Genomic DNA, 20,175 nt, shown 5'->3' with positions numbered 1-20,175 from the left:
AATCTGAAAAGGAAATTTAAAAAACAATTCTGTTTACAATATCATCCAAAAGAATAAAATACCTAGGAATAAATTTAACCAAGGAAGGGGAAATTTTTTTACACTGAACTGCAAAACACTGCAGAAAGAAATTAAAGAATATATAAATGAGTGGAAAGATAGCCCATGTTCATGGATTGGAAAACTTAATATTTTTAAAAGTATAATTTTAACTTTACTTTTTTCCAGAGGGAAGTTTTTCTTTGGTCATTAAGGATTTAGCTCCCCACTTGGTATTTGGCAAAGGTCATAGGGCCTGGAAAATCCCATGGAAGGAGGAGCCTGGTAGGCTGCAGTCCATGGGGTCGCTAAGAGTCAGACTCGACTGAGTAATTTCACTTTCGCTTTTCACTTTCATGCATTGGAGAAGGAAATGGCAACCCTCTCCAGTGTTCTTGCCTGGAGAATCCCAGGGATGGGGGAGCCTGGTGGGCTGCCGTCTATGGGGTCGCACAGAGTCGGACACCACTGAAGTGACTTAGCAGCATCGGGCGGCACCCCCCATTCTAAATTGGGGTGGGGGTGTTCAGTCCTTCCAGGCTTCACGAGAAGGGTTCCTAACTACTTTGCTATGAATGGTACAACTCACACAGTATTGTAGTTTCACATACAGCTTGGGAGGCACACAGGTATTGAAGACATTTGCTTCAGAAATGTCCTTGATGGCCGCAGCCTCTGTTGTGTTTTGAATGATGAACTTCTTAATGGCCTTGTCCTTGAGCACACACTGGGCACAGCTGGCGCCATGGGTATGCTGCACGTGGCCACAGCCCTTTTTGGCATGACTATTGTTCTTATTTTTTTCTTGGTCACCTTGGAAGTGAAGGCCTGAGAGATGAAAAACGGAATAATGTTTAATATGGCAATGCTCCTCAAAGTGATCTATGATACAATGTAATCTCTATTAAAACTCTAATGTTTTGTATAAATGGAAAAGCCCATCTTCATATGTAATTGTATATTCCAACTCTCATTTTTTAAATAGCCAAAAATGTATGTAAAAAGAAAAACAAAGTTGGAGGCCTTACATTTCCTGATGTGTGAACTTATTACAAACTATAGTAATCAAAGACATTTTGCTTAAGGACTGACAGATAGACCAATAACATAGCATTGAGAGTCTAGAAACAAACCCAAATATCAACGGCCAGTTGATTTCTAACAAGGATGCCAAGATCATCCAGTATGGAAAGAAAGAAGGCAAGAGTACTGGAATGGGCTTCCATTCCCTCTTCCAGGGAATCTTCCCCATCCCAGGATCAAGCCTGGGTCTCCCGCATTGCAGGAAGATTCTTTATCAACTGAGCCACTAGGGAAGCTATGGAAAGAATAGCCTCTTCAACAAATGGTGTGTGGACACCAGGCTAACCACATACCAAATAAGTTGAATACCTACTTCAGTCCATATTCAAAACTTAACTCAGTGTGTTATACAACCTAGTATAGGAGCTAAAACAAATAAAACTCTTAGAAAAAGTAGGAGTGAATCTTCACGTCCTTGGATTTCACGATGGATTCTTAAATATGACACCAAAAGCATGAACAACAAAAGAGCAAATAGATAAATCGGGATTTACAAAAATCTAAAACTTTCATGCATCAAAGGACATTATTAAGAAAGTAAAAAGACAACCTACAGAATGTGAGAAAATATTTGCAATATAATCTGGTAAGGGTTATGTATCTAGAATATATAAAGAAGTCTCACAACTCAGCAACAAGAAGCAAAAAACCCAATTTAAATATGAGCAAAGTACCTGAATAGCAAAGTACCTATCTCCAAAGAAGATAGACAAATGATCAAAAAGCACATGAAAAGATGTCCAGTCTCACTGACCATTATGGAATTTCAAGTCAAAACCACAATAAGGTACCACTTTATATCCACTAGGGTAGCTATAATGAAATGACAACTCCAAAAAACCCATAAAACCAGAAAATAACAAGTCTTGGTAAGAGTGTACAGACATTAGAATTTCCGTACACTGCTGGTGAGACTGTCAGATGACGCCTCTGCTTTGGAAATGAGTTTGGCAGTTACTCAAAAAGTTTAGCGTAGGTACCACATGACTGGAGAAGGCAATGGCACCCCACTCCAGTACTCTTGCCTGGAAAATCCCATGGACGGAGGAGCCTGGTAGGCTGCGGTCCATGGGGTCGCTAAGAGTCAGACACGACTGAGCGACTTCACTTTCACTTTTCACTTTCATGCATTGGAGGAGGAAATGGCAACCCACTCCTGTTCTTGCCTGGAGAATCCCAGGGATGGTGGGGCCTGGTGAGCTGCTGTCTATGGGGTCACACAGAGTCGGACACGACCGAAGTGACTTAGCCGCAGCAGCAGCAGGTGTAAATACTTCCCCAAATTGAAAACAGGTGTTCAAACAAATATTTGTTCATGAATGTTCACAGAAGGATTATTCACAACAGCCAAAATGTGGAGACAACCCAAATGTCCATCAGTAGATGAATGGATAAACGGATAGGGTATATCCATACAGTGGAATATTATTCCACCTTAGAAAGGAATGTGAACCTAAAACAACTCTAACAAATAGTCTATTTTTTAAAAAATGAAGTTCCTTATACATGTGCTACAATATGGATGGAACTTGAAAACATTAGGTTAAGTGGAAAAAGAGAAACCGACATCAAAGGGAACACGTTGAATGATTTGTTTTACATGAAATGTCTAGAAGAGGCAAATCCATAGAGACAAGAAGCAGACTGGTGGCTGCCAAGGTCTGGGGGCAGGAAAAATGGGGAATGATTGCTTTGTGGATACAGGTACATGTTTCATCTTGTGGTGATGAAAAAGCTTTGAAACTAGAGAGAGAGAGGTGTTGATTACATAATATGCCAAGTGCAGAAAATGCCACTGAACTTTAACATGGTGAGTTTTGTGTTATTCGAATTTCACTTCCACAAAAGTAAAGGTTATTATTCCACCTGCTCATGCTCTTTTTGGTTCTTCTCTTGTTTACTCTGATGAAGCCAGCTGCCTATGGAAAGGCCCACACGGCAGAAACTGTAGGCAGCCTCCGTCAATAGCCAGTGAGGAGCTGAGACCCTCAACCTAACCGCCTTCAAGGAACCACAGCCAGCCAATGGCCAGGGGAGGGAGCTTGGAAGTGGGTCCTTTCCCATCAGAGCCCTGAGATGACTGAAATCTGGCCGATGCCTTGGCTGTAGTCTTATAATCTCAGTACAGGATAGCTGCCACAGGCATTCCTGCTCAAAGAGCAAGAAAAAGGGAGGCACAGTGGGCCGGGCTGGTCCAAAGCAGTTCTGAAATCCAGCCAGGAACACGTGGGAAGTTCTTTGACCGGATTCCAAGGTTTGGAAAGAATGCTGCAAGGCTCACGGCTCTGATCTCTGGGTCCTGGTCATCTGAGTCTTTCCTTTCTCATAAAAGCGAGCATGTGTTTGCAGCCGAGTGGTTTCCTCAGTCTGCTTCCTGCCGGTAGAATCTGACGGACTGGGAGGGGGCATTCTGATGGCCTTTTTTGTTTTTGCATTGTCTGTGTCCTTTCAGTCCAAGCTGGCGAACTTTGTCATAAACCTTGTGGGAATTCTGTGACTCTCGCTGAAGTTCAGTGCGTGTGATGAAAGGTGCCCCTACAGGTCTTTCTGAAGTAAGTCCTACTCTGTGGTTGGACAGCATCATGGATTAAACAGACATGCGTATGAGCAAACTCCGGGAGATTATGAAGGACAGGGGAGCCTGGCGTGCTGCAGTCCATGGGGTCGCAGAGGGTCAGACAGGGCTGAGCCACTGAACAACAACAAATCGTGAGCTCCAGCTGAGCTCCCCAGGTAACCTGTGCCCACAGGCCCTCAGTCACAGGTAGTGATCCCCAGAACCCAGGTGTGATATTTTATTGATGACACTTTCCACATAAATGTCCAAATGGCTTTTTTTTTTTTTTCGGTTGTGCCACATGGCTTGTGGAATCTTAGTTCCCCGACCAGGGATTGAACCCAGGCCCTCAGCAGTGAAAACTTGGTGTCCTAACCGCTGGGCCGCCGAGGAAATTCCCTGCACTTATGTCTTGGGCCAGGAAAGTGGGCCACAGAAGCCTCCTTGCTACAGTAAAGATGACATCTCTAGTGTGAAGTCAGACCTGGGTCTTCTGGCGTAGTCTCAACCCCTCCCCACCTCCACCCTCAGCCTTGGTCCCTTCCCAGGACCGTGATGCTCTGGGAGGCCATTCTTGTTTCAGAGTCATTACCAGTTTGGGGTCCCCTAAACAACAGCAACCCACTCCAATATGCTTGCCTGGCGAATCCCATGGACAGAGGAACCTGGTGGGCCACAGACCACGGGGTTGCAAAGAGTCGAACATGACTGAGCGATAACACAGGAGAAGAGTAACCAAGACGGCTTCACTGAGAGCAGCAGTTCCACCCCTCCTGGGTCCTCCCTGAGCAGCACGGGCCTCTCAGCCAGCCGAAGTGGGCGCTACCATCAGCGCCAGAGCAGGACCCTGACCAGCCAGGACCACAGCCACACTGCTCCTGACCCCAGAGCTGTGCTGCTGGGTTTGCCAACTGTAAAAACAAAACCACGACATGTATTGCCTCATGACCAGTAACATGTAACACAAAGGGATTCAGCCTGTGCCAAATCGTCCAGCTTCAACAACTCTCATAAGATCCCGCCTTCTCATAAAAAAAGGCTCATCTCTTGAACAAGATACTCGGGAGAATGTCCACATTTGCAAACTTGCATTTAGATTGACCCTCTGCAATGCAGGAGACCCTGCTTCAATTCCTGAGTTGGGAAGATCTGCTGGAGAAGGGATAGGCTCCCCACTCCAGTATTCTTGGGCTTCCCTGAGGCCTCAGCTGATAAAGAATCCGCCCACAATGTGGGAGACCTGGGTTCGATCCCTGGGTTGGGAAGATCCCCTGGAGAAGGGAAGGACTATGCCAGTATTCTGGCTTGGAGAATTCCATGGACTGTATAGTCCATGGGTCCCAAAGAATTGGACATGACTGAGCGACTTTCACTTTTCTGAATATAAACTCTAAAACCCTCTAAAGAGCAACCTTTACTTTTGTATCCTGCCAATGTAGATCTACCTCAGTTGCAGAATTTATCAAATTTTATTTTTTGGCCATGCCATATGGGATGCCATGGCATGTGGGATCTTAGTTCCCCGACTAGAGATTGAACCTACACGCCCTAGAAAGCACAGAATCTTAACGACTGGACTGCCAGGGATGTCCCCAAACCCAGTTTGCTTCTGATTCAGCATCTCTAGATGACTCTAGAAGGAGACTTTCAAGCTCTCTCGTCTGCTATTGAGAAGATAGTTAAAATCTTACACTATGGAGTCTTGGAATCATATAATTTTTAAAATTACCCAAAGGCAGATTGACACAGAATCACAGAAGCCAAGACCATGATGCTGAGTCTGACTTTCCACTTTGGAGTCCAGATGGCCACCCGGTCCCCTTATCCAGAGGTGACAGAGACATCAATAGTGTACTTTACAACCAGACCTGGAGCTGCCAAGGGATGGAGCATCCACATCTGATGGCTTAATTAGGTGTCCCTGTAAGAGCTGGCCTGCTGGGGCTTGCTGCCGTGACAGTAATCCTGTTTTTTCTGGGTGTGAATGTGTGTGTGTTGCTTGTCATGGGTGTGGCCTGTTCCATGTGTCTGTCTGTGGGTCTTGTCCATGTGTCAGGAACAGTAAGAGGGGGTGTGGAGTCTTCTGATGGGGAGCCTACCCCCCTGCAAAGGATGTCATTGAAAGTCATGCTCCCTCTCAGGTGGCCGCTCTGCGTGCCTGGGCTCATCCCTGGAAATGACTTGGAACTGTGACCAGCTGTAGAACCATTGTCTTCCCCTCCCCTCGCTTGCCTGGCATGCCCAGATGCCCACACTTTCCCAAATGATGCCCTGCCCTGCTTATGGCTCAAGCATCTGGTTGCCCAGTTCTGTCTGGAATTTGGCTGGAATCCTGCCAGAAGGAGGTCAGCATATCTGCCATCAGAGAACACTGCCTTCCGTGCCAGATGCTGTTGGGAACGGGGAGGACAGAGTGCTAGTCACCCCGCATGACTCAGTCTGGGTCTGATTGTCATTGAAAGTCTGTGTATGAGGCAGGCAGTTTTCAGCCCCTTCATCTGTCTGAGTCTAGAGATCACCTGTTGGGGAGGCTGTGGAGAGGTGTGGGCCTTGCTGCCTCCCATAAAGGCAGGATCCTCGAATCTGCCAAAAGCAACTTGGTGACTAGTTTACACTGGTTCAGAGCAGGGCCTGGGGCATCACAGACCATAGGTTTAATCTCCATCCCCAGGCTGGGGCCAGAAAAGATGCTTCAGTTCTCTGGACAAGGCAGGAGGGGGGCCCAGGGTCCAACGAGGGCCTCCCTGTAGGTAACTCTGTGCCAGCCCTCTGCTAACACAGAGCTGCCCAAGTGTTCCCTGGTCCTGAAACCCTCAGTGTCTCAGTAATTTATTCATGGTGCTCCTAAGCCAAAAGAAATATCTAGCTGTTCTATTTGTGAATTATTTTAGGTCCAATCAATAAGTATGTATGTTCTAATAACTTAATAGTCACTTGGAAAATATATTGAATAATACACAGCAATAGAAAGGAAAAAAAATGGTATTTTTATTTCCTTCTCTAATAACCACTGGGCTTCCCTGATAGCTCAGTGGTAAAGAATTCACCTACAATGTAGGAGACACATGCAGGAGACTCGGGTTCGAGTCCTGGGTTGGGAAGATCTCCTGGAGAAAGAAATGGCAACCCACTCCAGTATTCTTACCTGCAAAATCCCATGGACAGAGGAGCCTGGTGGGCTACAGTCCATGGGGTCCCACAAGAGTTGGATACCACGTAATGACTTGACAACAATAACCACCGTGATTTAAAACTGGCTATGTGCACCGGCCAGCTTCTCAAACCTGGAATCAGATGGGACACCCCCGGTCTCATTTCTTGTTCCATGGTCACGTCCATTTTTTATCCCGAAACCACAGGAAACCCACCTTATCAAAGATATGACATGAAAGGATTTGTGGTGTCATCTAACACTGAAATTGTGAACCAACTGAACCTGTTAATTTGCTCAGAGCAGGGAGATGTCCACATTTTAGACAATTTAAAATATCCTCTGTGCCCTTGTGAGTCTCCTACAGGCTCTGGGGACCTTGGTGCCACCACAGATACAGTTTACAGAGGAGGAAAGTGGCTCAGACGGGCTGACCCCCTGTCTGAGGTCAAGAGCCTGGCTCCAGGGCTCGCTGAGGTTCCTGGAACCAAACTCAAGTGCGGGCTGCGGGAGGCAGAGAAGAGAGGGCCATAGTGGGTGGAAGAAGCTAGGAGACTGATGCTGAGGTGGGTGTGGACAAGGGTCTGGGAGTCAGCCGGGGTGGATGTGGTGTGAGGAGGAATGCTTTGGCTCCAGCATTGCTGGTACCGATCTCCTGGGGTGCAGCTGGGGGCTCTAGGACCCTCCTGTGGTCCCCTTGCCTCTCCTCACAGTAGGATCTTGGTTGCCTCTCCCCACAGTGGTGGGCGACCTCGGGGGATAGGGGGCCTCCCATCCCTCATGGACATCACAAAGTAGGCTGTCACCCCGGAAGATCAGCAGCCAAGTTTAGCTGGGCTCAGACATCAATGCCCCAGGCCCATACTAGACACGGGGTGACCCGCGCACGGCGCAGAAATGGACTTGGCCCCAAAAGGAATCCCTTGGGGAGCTGTGGGCAGAAGCGGCCCAAGGGGTAAGGAAAGGATGGGGGTGGAACAGGAGGGCTGGGTATGCTAGAGGAGGGGGCAGAGGGACCTGGGCTGTGGGACTCCATCCTCTCCTCTAGCCCAACGCGGGGCTTGCTGCCCCCATCACACTCCCCTGAGGTCCCTACTGACGACCCCCAGGCGCCTCTTTGTCCTGAGTGGGTGGGGTGGAACTGGCAAAAGCCGGCGGCTGTGGGCAGAGGCGGTACCTCCAGGAGCGGGAACAGCCTGGTAAGCAGGGCTTAGGGGACCCTCCCTCCCCAATCTCAGTTCAAGGCAGGCGACCCCAATGCCCCAGTCGGCTGGGTCACCCGGCCACACACGCCGGGCCATCTCCGCTCACCCACGACACGCTTCCCAATCAGGATAATACAAAAATCTCTTTATTGCCCATTCTCTTAAAATCGTCGTACACCTCGGCGGACCATGGGGAAGGATGTGCAAAGCAGGCGACACATCGATCAGCCCAGTTCTGGAGCCGGGAGCTGGGGCGGGACTGCGGGGTCCCTGCCCCGGGGCTGGGGCCGGGGAGTGGGTCGTGGAGAGCGGCCCCTAAGGTCGGAGGATGGTTTCCGCTGTGCGGTCTCTTGAACCCTGGGCCTGGCGGAGGGGTCTCGAGGACCCAGTCCGCCTTGGAAGAGGCTGCGGGGAGGATCCCAAGCTCCAGGTGGCCAGGCTCTGGGAGGGGCGTTCCTGAACCCGGGGCGGGGCAAGCAGAGGGTCCTTCCGGAAATTGGCGCGCAGAATCAGAGGGACCCCGACCTGAGACGCGTTAAACCTAGGCCGGAGATCACGCTTGGCCCTTCACTGCTCCTCCGGCCCATCGCCTCCCTGAGCCTGTTCGTAGGGACAGGGCCGGCGGTAGAGAACGGCTGGTTCCGGGCCGGGTCGTGGCCACGCGGGCGGCGCCTCCTCCTCCGCGCAGTCCCCCCGGCCGCCACCTCCGCAGCCGCCGCGCTCGCCCTCCGCTTCGCTCTCGTCGGAGTTGTCCTCCTCCAGGTAGCGGTAGCCTCGCACTTTGTGTTGGGGCCGCGGGATGCGGGGCTGGCGTGGGACCACGCCTCGCCGCAGCTTCTGCTCCATCCACAGGTACGAGGCCGCGGACGCCACCAGCGTCACCAGCAGCACCGTCAGCTTAGCCTGGGCCAACAGGGGTTAAATGCAGGGGACCCGCGGCCGCCGGCCCCGCCCCTCGCCCGGATAGGCACGCCGCAGCTCCTCGGCTGCCCTTCCCTCCTCCTGGGGGCCAGCCAAGCTCTGGGTACCGTCCTGCCGGCAAGGCCCAAACCCCAGCTCTGTCCCTTATGGCCACCCTACTTCTCAGGGCCTCGGTTTCCCTTCCTGTAATGATAATCCTTTTGCCTCCCGGGGTACTACAGAGTTTGACTGTAACAGGCAGTCAGAAATAATTTTACATTATAAGGCAGTACATTCACACATATTCACAGGCATACTCCCTGCTATTCTCTATTCTGTCATTAAAAAAAAAAAGTTGGCCAGGGATTTCCCTGATAGTCCAGTGGCTAAGACTCTGTGCTCCCAATGCAAGGGGCCCAGGTTCAATCCCTGGCCAGGGAACTAGATCTCACATGCTCCAACTAAGATCCTGTGTGCTGTAACTAAGACCCAGTGCAGCCAAATAAGTATTTTTTTAAATTGTTTTTAAAGTTGGCCAGGACCCTTGAGGGTCAAGAAGGGAGAGGGACCTTCAGCATCCAGCTCAGAGCCCAACATCTAGTGAACAGGTGACCAAACAACCCACCAGGCAGCTGGGATGTGCCCACAAGGAGAGGGCAAACTATGAACCCTTTCAGACACGGGTAAACTGAGGCTGGCAGGAGGTGCAGTAAGTAACAAGCCAGTGATGGGTGTGGGGCCAACCAGTGGGCTTTGCCCAGGGCCTAGCCCTTGGACCCAGAATGCCTTTCAGGGTCTGTGAGGCCAGGGTGGGCACTCAAAAGTATCTGTTGTCTAGGGGGGTCGAGTAGGGATGGCCCTTACCTTCATGGGCAGGCTTGAGCCCAAGTAGACGGTGAAGATGGCCACAGCCTGCCACCAGTGATAGATGGTGAAGATGAAGTCTTGCCTCTCCTTGTCCTCATACAGGATTCCCAGGAGTGCTGCAGACAGGGCAGGGCAGAGAGGGGAGAGGGGCCAGGTGGGGCCCAGAGCTGCGGATCTCCCTCTGGGGACCCCCAGACGCCCTGCGCTGGTCCTAACCCTTGGCAAGAGCGCTTAGAAAGCTGTTGTAAACCGGTCCTGGCTTGCCCCCTAGTGGTTCGTTGTTGTTCAGTCGCTCAGTCGGCTCCAACGCTGCGATCCCATGGACTGCAGCACTCCAGGCTTCCCTGTCCTTCACTATCTCCCGGAGTTTGCTGAAACTCATGTCCATTGAGCCAGTGATGCTAACTAACCATTTCATCCTCTGTTGACCCCTTTTCCTTTTGCCTTCAATCTTTCCAAGCATCAGGGACTTTTCCGGTGAGCCCCCTAATGGACACATCCTGGTTATTTTTCTGGGATGCAATGGACCTGCTCTGGGGCACAGACCTTGATATGTTTCCAGTGTTTTGGATACTATGCCAAGGTGGACCCTGCCCCCTAGTATGAAATAAGGCCTCCCCAGTGTTTTTTTTACATGGTCTCTAAGAGGTGTCCAATACTTTGGCCACCTGATGCGAAGAACTGACTCATTGGAAAAGATCCTGATGCTGGGAAAGATTGAAGGTGGGAGGAGAAGGGGATGACAGAGGATGAGATGGTTGGATGGCATCACCAACTCAATGGACATGAGTTTGAGTAAACTCCGGGAGTTGGTGATGGACAGGGAGGCCTGGCGTGCTGCAGTCCATGGAGTTACAGAGTCAGACACGACTGAGCAACTGAACTGAACTGAACTGAAGAGGTGTCCATAGAGCCCCATACTCAGCTCATGGAACCACACAATGTCACCCTGAATCCCATGCCTGCCCTGGAAATCGACAGGATGTCCATGCAGGTGACTCAGTACCTGCTTTGAGGGTGTCCACAGCCCCCATCTGTCCCTGCAGTGTCCATGGACTTCCCCCCCGCAACATAGGGATCCCCACCTGCCCTCAGCAAGTGCACAGGCCCCATGACAGCCCTCCAGGGTGTCCATCGCCCCTAAGTTTGTCCCTGGGATGTCTGTGCTTCCCACAACTGCCCCAAGGAGCCCCTGGATCCCCTGTCCAGCTACCCAGAGCCCACGGCTATACTCACTGCTGATCCCAGTCTTGTTGAGGGCACTGCCCACACCCCAGAGCACGGCTACTGTGTAGAGGATCCAGATGTGCTGCAGGGTCCGGGGCTTGGGAGCCCAGAAGAAGAGGCTGAGAGTGAGCAGCAGGTGCAGTCCAGCCCCGGCCACCAGGGGCACCGGGCGTGGCAGCCACAGCCCCAGCAGGCCCAGGGCCGAGGAGGCCGAGGCACCCAGGCTATAAGCCACAAGGAGGTATGCCAGGCGTTCCAGCCCCACCGAGCACACGCCGTAGCCCTAGGGGGAAAGGGGTGAGGTTGGTGGTCAGCTGGCCCAGGCTCTTTGACTCACATCACGCCACATCCTACCCTCTCAACGGCCACCACAGGGCCAACTTCCTCCAAAGCTCTTGGGAAGATTCCTTAGTGACAGACCATGAGAAAATGCTTGGACAGTGGCCCCGGACACCAAGGTTGGAACCCACGTGGAACCAAACACTTTCTGAGCACGGTTCTGTCTCAACTGGAAGTGAGTCATTAGACACTTCACAAATGAGGAAGCAGGTTGGGAGAGGTGAAAGTAACTTTCCCAAGGTACAGGGGGATTGAGGGAGAGAGGCAAAAGGAGAGGGGGGGAAATATCTGGGCCTACAATTGTCCCTCGGTGTCTGCAGGGGGTTGGTCCAGGACTCTGCAGACACCCTCTGTGGATGCTTAAATCCCTTCTATAAAATGGGGCAGTGCTGTGGGCCCTCTGGATTTGTGAATGCGGAGGGCCAACTGTGTTTTTATTACACATACTTATAAATTCGAAATTTGAAAAGACCCTGATGCTGGGAAAGATTGAAGGCAGGAGGAGAAGGGGACGACAGCGGATGAAATGGTTGGATGGCATCACCGACTCAATGGACATGAGTTTGGGTAAACTCCAGGAGTTGGCGATGGACAGGGAGGCCTGGCGTGCTGCAGTCCATGGGGTCACAAAGAGCGGACACGGCTGAGCAACTGAACTGAACTGAACTGATAAATTCGAAACCTATTTGTTGTTGTTTATCCGAAACTCAAATTTAACGGGATGTCGTGGACTTTATCTGGCTTTACCCTCTGCAGGCTGCACTTACCAGCGCGAGACCAGTGCAGGCAAAGAGCACCTCGAAGCCGCTGTAGATGAAAAAGGGCACGAGGTGGCGCAGGCGGAAGTCGCGCACGTGCTTGAAGGGCAGCTGGAAGATGTTGCCCCAGCCCACGCTGCGCAGGTCGATCTCCTCCGTGGGCCGGTATGCGGCTCCGCACAGGCCCAGCACCTGCGGGCCAGGAGGTGAGGGAGGGGCGGGCCGCCGGGAGCCTTGGCTCCGCCCCTTGAACTCGGCCCCGCCCCTCAGCCCAGCCCCGCCCCCGGCAAATCCCAGGACGGGCCTTCTGGCCCCGCCCCCAGGTTGAAGCCACACCTCGGGCCCTCGCCCCGCCCCCCATTCCCCCCACCTCTGGTTCCGCCCGGTGTCACAACCAGTCCTCCAGGACCCTGTCTCCAGCTCGACCCCGGATCTGGCCTGGACCCTCTCTCACTGGCCTCTGGCATTCCAACTCCTCTCTCAGTCCACAGGCATCGGCCACGCCTCCGAGCCTCAAGCCCAGCGCATAGGCTCAGGTCCCCTCCCGAGGACTTAGCCCTGACTCCAGACCAGACGAAGCCGCCTCTCTCCCCGCCAAGGGCCCCACACCTGACCCTGCCACACCCCCACCCCGGGCCGCACCAGCAGCATGGCCAGGAAGGCCACCGCCATGAGCACGCTCTCCACCACAATGAGGTTTCGGCTCCGCGGTAGCGTTCGCAGAACCGTCTTGTTGAAGCCGAGGAGGATGCCCTGGCTGTTAGTGCCTGAGAAAGGGGAAGGGGGCGGGGGGGGGGGGCGATGCATCGTGAGGCAGGGAGCAGGGCACACTGGCAACTCAGCCATAAAGAAATGAGACCAAGCAGATGGGTGAGGGGAGGATTAGAGGGGTGGCTGAGGATCCGTGCCTGCAAAGGCAGAGTTCCTCGGGAAAGCCCTTTGGAGGTGAGGGCCAAGGGGGCTGAAAGTACCTCTCCCCAGGTTGCCAGCCCACCTCCCACCTCCATACATCTCCCTGCATTGAGGGTATACTTGATCCTGAGATTCCACAGGCAGCCTCAGCCCAGATGGACCTCCTCTAGGCAGCCTTCCCGGATGCACCCTACCCTGACCCCAGGTTGAGTCAGATGTCCTAAGAACAAGGCCCTTTGCTTTTCCCAATCACCAGAGCTGTGATGGCAGGCTCTCAGCTCTGGTTCCTGTGAGCAAGGGCATCCTTTCTGCCCTTGAGGGCCCAGTGTCTGCCGGGTGACTTAGCAGGGGAGGCAAGCAGACCTTAGGGAACCCACCCCCCTGAGCACTAACCACAGTTCTGCACGTTGAACAGCGTGTGGTTCAGGTCATAAAGGTAGTGGTTCAGGAAGTAGATCATGGGCAGCTGGGCGCAGGCGAAGCTCAGCTGTGGGCAGGAGAGTGGTGTGGGTCAGGTGCGGGGCATGGAACCAGGTGGAGAGGACAGACACCATCTGGGAGGGGTCTGGGCACAGTCTTGGGAGGACACGGGCCCTCCCATCTCTGGGGGGCAGTCCAATGGTGGGGGTGCCCGATGCAGGAGGACTTCCTCCTGGTCAGCACCATGGACAGTGAGGTGATGAGGTCTCTGTCACTAGAGGTAAGCAAGCAAGGGTTGGCCTAAGAAAGGGCAGTGGACTAGAGGGCTGGAAAGACTGGGATGGGCTGCAATATGTGATTCTGGGCCTGTAATAGCCTGCCTCCAGGGTCCCCATGCATGGCACTCACGTGGAAGAAGCTGTAGAAGATGGCTTGAAAGACCAGGAGGTAGGGTGCATGGGAGCCCCGTGGTGGGCGCTGCTGGGGGCCCTGCTCATCCTGCTCCTTGTAGTGGGAGTACTCGTAGTATTTCTGGGCCATCCTGGACCACAAAGGAGAGAAGGCTCTCCCCAGCCCTACGTCAGCCAGCCGGGTAGCACCCAGGCATATGTGCTACCCGGCCTGTGTCCCACCAATGGGGAAACTGAGGCCCAGAGGGCAAATAAGGCTGGCCTAAGGTCCCCCAGCTGAGGTGGACAATACAACTCTGTTGGGTCCCCGGTCTTCTACCCTGCTGTCCACCAGACTCACCTGGTGATGTAGTTGCCCATGGAGGCCCAAAGAGGCACAATGGCCATGCCCAGGGCCACAGCTGAGGGCACAAGCGTGTAGTAGCGCTCCCAGTAGTTGGTGGAGACGAAGAGGGCGTAGATGCCCACAGCCAGGAACATCATCCACTTGGTGCCAAAGAACCTGCAAGTGGGAGGAAGGATGCTGGCACCACAGGCTACCCAGAGGGCTTCAGCCCAAAACCACAGGGCCACAACTCTGGGTCTCAGCTCCTGAGGCTGGCTGAGGTGGGGAGAGATCCCTGGCCTTGGAATCGAGGGACCTGAACTAGAGTCTCAGAGATACGGACTTGCTGGTGGCCTCAGGTGAGCCACTGTAACCACACAGATGTAATGTGCGCCGTGCCCCAGCTGCAAGCTTCTCATGGCCACTGCAGGGATGGAGGAGATAAAGCGGGGAGAGGGTGTCAGGAGACAGTGGCCCTTGGACACAAGAAGCCCTCATCTGTGTTCTGGGCTGACTACCGAGGCCCCTCCTCTACCCACATGCAGGACCCAAGCGGATGTCCGAGGAACTTGTCCCAGGAAACTGGGTGGAGGAAACTGAGGACCACGGAGAGAGCCCTGGCGCCCCATCCCCTCTGCACTTTGCCCTTTCAGTCCAGCGTGGTCAGTTGGGAAGTTTCCTCTTCACTGGCTCCTAGAACATCAGCCTCACTGGCTCTTGGAAAATGTCACATCATATTAGGAAGGGGTTGACAAAGGACAGGACAAGGGCCCACTCAGGGCGCGGAGGCTGATCAGGTTAGACACCACCCTTCTGATCCCGGGATTAGCTTTGTTTTGGTTTTTGTGTGTTTGTTTTGAGTATTTGTGCTCATTATTTCCTTTATCTGAGTTTCCAGCAAGCTCAAAGTTCAGTGACTCTGATTTTCTGATACAATTGCTTTCTCTTCTACAACAGGGTCTTCCTGGCTCTTTTTTTTTTTTAATTGGAGTATACTTGCTTGTGAAGAGATTAAGAAGAGGTGGCAAGAATACACAGAACTATACAAAAAAGGTCTTAATGACCTAGATAACCATGATAGGGTGGTCACACACCTAGGATCAAACTAGTCCATCCTAAAGGAAATCTACCCTGAATATTCATTGAAAGGACTGATGCTGAAGCTGAAGCTCCAATACTTTTGGCCACCTGATGCGAAAAAGTCGACTCATTGGAAAAGATCCTGATCCTGGGAAACATTGAGGGCAGGAGGAGAAGGGGATGACAGAGGATGAGGTGGTTGGATGGCATTGCTGACCCAATGGACAGGAGTTTGAGTAAGCTTGGAGTTGGTGATGGTCAGGGAGGCCTGGCATGCTGCAGTCCACAGGGTCACAAAGAATCGGACACAACTGAGCGACTGCACTGAACTGAACTGCCATCTAATAAACAGGCAGGCTGCTGCTGCTCCTGCTAAGTCGCTTCAGTCGTGTCAGACTCTATACGACCCCATAGATGGCAGCCCACAGGCTCCCCAGTCTCTGGGATTCTCCAGGCAAGAACACTGGAGTGGGTTGCCATTTCCTCTCTAATGCATGGAAGTGAAAAGTGAAAGTGAAGTCGCTCAGTCGTGTCCTACTCTTAGCGACCCCATGGACTGCAGCCCACCAGGCTCCTCTGTCTGTGGGATTTTCCAGGCAAGAGTACTGGAGTGGGGTGCCATTCTCCTCTAATCTATTTGGGGAAGGGCACCGAAACTGCACTATACATTCTGAAACTGAAAAAAAGTAAAAATACTAACACTCATTGCTGATGAGGCTGTGATTTTAAAAATGACAGTCAGTGCTCAGGCAGGTGGCACAGTCCTTTGGAAAGTCCACCCGGGAGTATGGGGGTAGGGAAAGCATGGGGGTTCCGAGTCACTCTGCCTGGGTTCAGACTTTCAGTCTGCACTTCTGCCTGTGGGAATGGGTTCAATCTCTTGGTCTCCCTGTGTCTAAGATTAGAGCATCCACCTTGGCTTGTAGGGAATGCGATATGCTTATAAAGTGCCCAGCACAAAGGAAATGAAAGGAGGTCCCTGTGAATAATAGCGATAGGTTTCAAGAGCCATAAAGCCTTTTATATGCTTCTGACCTAGTCAGGGCAGTTCTGAACGTTTATCCTAGGAGGTTTTCTTCCTTCCTTCCTTCCTTCCTTCCTTTCTCAGCCTCTCTCTCTCCCTCACCACCTCTCTCTTTTTAGTTTTAAGACAAGGAAACAGTCCAGGAGCTGGGGTGGGGCGAGGGTTGCTTTTGTTTTGGAAAGACAGGGGAACAGATCCAGTGTATGCACTGATCTCTGGGTCCCATCTGAACACAGACCTACCACTTGGTGGTTAGGTTCTGGTGGAGGGCCCGGAGACGGCCCTGGATGCCAGTAAGGCGCAGGTCTGGAGTAGACGCCCCCAGGGCACCTGCCCAACCATGCCCTTTGCAGTGAGCGATGTCCTTCAACACTGCCACCCTGATGGGTCCTGGGGTGCGTCCCTGGGCTTTGCTAGCTGATCAGATTCTTTCCAGAAACGCCACAGCCCTGACCTCATAAGGTCATTGTGGCCCCAGGCCACAAAGCAGGGCACAAGAATGATGCCACGTGGGGTATGGGCAAGCTGAGGGAAGGAGCCAGAGCGAATTCCTGTTGCTTGAGACCCACGGTGTCCCAGGGCAAAGCTCCTGTTTCTTCCCAAACCTGGGTTTCACTCCTTCTCCAGGTCAGCAAGGCCTCTCCCCACCCCACAGGAACACCAGGGCAGCTGGAGACCCCGGTGTCCAACAGCCCTTGCACCCCTTCAAGGTCGGAGTGGGGGCAGCCGGGCCCTGGCAGGGACGCCACGTTGCACCTGATGAGCACGGGCGTGTAGAGCAGGGCGGCGATGGGCGTCACGTTGATACCCATCAGCATCTTGCTGTCGATGTCGGGCAGCCCCATGTTGCCGTACTTCACCTCACGGTAGGTCTCATCATAGTGCAGGATCAGCTGCATCTGCAGGAGGCCTGGGGGGGCAGGGAGCGGGCATGGAGGGGGCCGCCTGGCTCTGGGGGAAACCAAGCAGAGGCGGGAACGCAAAGCCGGGCAGGGAGCTCCAGGCACCAAAGGGATCCCTAACTCCAATGCCCAGGACAGCGGGGCGGCCCAGACTGGTCGAGCGTGCCACTGCCAGTGGCAACGATGGCAACTTGAATCTAGATCCCCTCCCCTGCGTCGCTTTGCAGGACTTTCGGACCCCAGCGCCCCCATGCCCTGCCGCCCCCCACTCAGGATGGCAGCAGACCCGCCCAGGGCTCCCAGCCCGCCGCCCACACACTCTCTTGGGCCGAGGCTGTCCCCGCCCCCCCGCCCGGGGACGCACCCACTGAGGGGGCACCGCAGCTGCATCTGCGAGGGCGCAGATTGAGAAGTGAAAGAGGAAGGGAGGCCGAGGTTTCTCTTTCCGTGAGAAACCTCAGGTCCGCAGACGGAGCCGGAGGAGGGGAGGTGGGGGGAGCCTTGGGTCCCTGCGCGGAGCCCGCGGGCCGTGCCTCCTCGCCGGGCCCGGGGCCCAGCACGCCGCAGCGGGGCGCGCCGCCGGCCACCTACCCAGGTAGACGCCGTAGGTGAGCATGCCGCCCGCGCTGGCCGCCAGCACGTTCTTGAGTACGCCGAGCCGCTTGCGGCGGTAGTAGCGGCGCTCCTCCTCCTCCTCGTTGTAGTTGGGGTACGCGCCCACCAGCTCGTCCAGCTGCGGGGCACCACGGCCGCTCGCAAAGGCGCATCCCGGCCGCTCCCGCGTCCAGCCCCGCCGCCCCCGGCTCCCGGGGCTGCATCCCACTCCCGCCGGGGAGTCCCAGGTCCTCCCGGTGCCCGCGCCCCGACGCCATCCGCGTCCCCGCTCACCGGGGCCTCGGGCCCGTCGGGAACCCCGAGCCGGTCCTCATCGCCCTGCGGCCCCGCGGCCCCCGCCACCGGGTAGAGGGGCGGCTCCGCCTCCATGGCCCGACCCGCGGGAGGACTCGCCCGGGAGTCAGGCAAGGGGCCGGCACTTCCTCTCGGCGCCGGGACCTGCCGCGCCCCGCCCCCGGGCCACCTCCTGCCCTAGGGGAGGCCCTGCGCGGCTGGAGGCGTGGCCGGCAAGGGTGTGTGTGTGTGTGTGTGTGTGTGTGTGTGTATGTGTCTGTGTCTGTGTGTGTATGTGTCTGTGTGTCGGCGTGATAGTTCGAATCCCCACTCTGCCACTTCCCTGTGTTGTGACTCTGGAGATTAACTCCACTTCTCTGTGACTCTCTGTTTCCTCACCTGTAGACCAGGGATTAAAAAGCAGAGACATCACTTTGCTGACAAAGGTCTGTCTAGTCAAAGCTACTGTTTTTCCAGTAGTCCTGAATGGATGTGAGAGTTGGACGTGAAGAAGGCTGAGGAGGGAAGAACTGATGCTTTTGAGCTCTGGTGTTGGAGAAGACTGCTGAGAGTCCCTTGGATTACAAGGAGATCAAACCAGTCCATCCTAAAGGAAATCAGTCCTGAATATTCATTGGAAGGGCTGATGCTGAAGTTGAAACTCCAATACTTTGGCCACCTGATGTGAAAGACCCTGATGCTAGGAAAGATTGAAGGCAGGAGGAGAAGGGGATGACAGAGGATGAGATGGTTGGATGGCATCACCGATGCGATAGACATGAGTTTGAGCAAGTTCCAGGAGTTGGTGAAAGACCAGGAAACCTGGCATGCTGCAATCCATGTGGTTGCAAAGAGTTGGACATGACTGAGCGACAGAACAACAACAAACCAGGGGATACTCAGCTCAAAGGGTTCAAAGGGCTATTTCGGGATTGCTGGCTTCATGCAAAGCCTTAGGAAGGTGCAGGACCATAACAAGCTCCCCTCAGCCTTCCCACTGTCATCCCTATCCCATCTCCAGGCCCCATCTGACGTGTTTGCAGGTCACCAAAGAGCCCCCCAAGGATTCCCTGGTGGCTCAGTTGGTAAAGAATCTTCCTGCAATGCAGGAGACAAGGGTTCAATCCTTGGGTCAGGAAGATCCCCTGGAATCTTGGCAATGCCAAGGAAATGGCAACCCAATCCAGTATTCTTGCCTGGAAAATTCCATGGACAAAGGAGCCTGGTGGGCTACTGTCCATGGGGTCCCAAAGAGTCAGACATGACTGAGCGACTAACACTTCACTTCAAAGAGTCCCCACAGCACCCGGGAGAAGCTCCCAACAGAGGCCTTGGCAGCCCACACCCACCTCCCACTCACCCTGAGCTTCCTTTTGCAGGGTCATTGGGAGACAGAAGGTTGTGGGGGCTGCTGGACTGTAGTAGGGTGACCACCCCCAGCACCACACTGTAGCAGGGTTCAGAGCCTCCTGCCCACTTCTGACTGGACACTGGGTCCGGGGCTTCAGTGAGAGCCCAGGAAATTTCTGCTTTGCTGGAGGTGACACTCCACAGCTCTGGATATCTGCCTGGTTAGAAATATCTGGGAAGCTTTTAAAAATATTGGTTCCAGGATAGTCTCTTCAACAGATGGTGTTGGGAAAACTGGATAACTACATGCTCAAAATGAAATTGGACCTCCCTCTGAAGGTGCTCACAGAAATTAACTTGAAATGGATCAAACACATTATTGTTCAGTTGCTCAGTCACATCTGACTCTTTGCAACCCCATGGACTGCAGCACACCAGGCTTCCCTGTCCACCGCCATCTCCCAGAGTTTGCTCAAACTCATGTCCATTGAGTTGGTGATGCCATCCGACCATCTCATCCTCTGTCATCCCCTTCTCCTCCTGCCTTCAATCTTGCCCAGGATCAGGGTCTTTTCCAATGAGCCGACTCTTCACATCAGGTGGTCAAAGTATTGGAGTTTCCACTTCAGCTCGGTCCTTCCAATGAATATTCAGGGTTGATTTCCTTTAGGATGGACTGGTTTGATTTCCTTGCTGTCCAAGGGACTCTCAAGAGTCTTCTCCAACGCCAAAGTTCAA

At 53.6% G+C, this 20,175-nt stretch overlaps 1 protein-coding gene across 1 annotated transcript; it reads right to left on the bottom strand.

Annotated features, from left to right (window-relative positions):
* Positions 1–8,159: 8,159 nt before the first annotated feature.
* Positions 8,160–18,259, bottom strand: UNC93B1 (unc-93 homolog B1, TLR signaling regulator). Its single transcript, XM_070359379.1, has 11 exons — positions 18,088–18,259; positions 17,791–17,932; positions 17,054–17,207; positions 14,209–14,370; positions 13,867–13,999; positions 13,432–13,525; positions 12,769–12,893; positions 12,136–12,318; positions 11,039–11,312; positions 9,800–9,918; positions 8,160–8,938 (listed from the first exon to the last, which is right to left on the bottom strand). Exons 1-11 carry the CDS (start codon positions 18,181–18,183, stop codon positions 8,603–8,605), a joined length of 1,818 nt encoding a protein of 605 aa, XP_070215480.1. The 5' UTR covers positions 18,184–18,259; the 3' UTR covers positions 8,160–8,602.
* Between the last annotated feature and the right edge of the window lie 1,916 nt (positions 18,260–20,175).

The sequence above is a fragment of the Bos mutus genome, chromosome 22 (genome assembly GCF_027580195.1).
Source record: "Bos mutus isolate GX-2022 chromosome 22, NWIPB_WYAK_1.1, whole genome shotgun sequence".
In the NCBI taxonomy this organism is placed as follows: domain Eukaryota; kingdom Metazoa; phylum Chordata; class Mammalia; order Artiodactyla; family Bovidae; genus Bos; species Bos mutus.
Note: the sequence above shows the minus strand (reverse complement) of the source record. Positions and strands in the feature narration are given on the sequence as shown.

Coding starts and splice junctions, on each gene's coding strand:
- UNC93B1 (XM_070359379.1), bottom strand. CDS start 18,183: ATGGAGGCGGAGCCGCCCCTCTACCCGGTGGCGGGGGCCGCGGGGCCG. Junction 17,208..17,790: donor CACCTACGGCGTCTACCTGG/GTAGGTGGCCGG, acceptor CTGCCCCCCCAG/GCCTCCTGCAGATGCAGCTG. Junction 12,894..13,431: donor GTTCAACGTGCAGAACTGTG/GTTAGTGCTCAG, acceptor CCCCTTTCTCAG/GCACTAACAGCCAGGGCATC.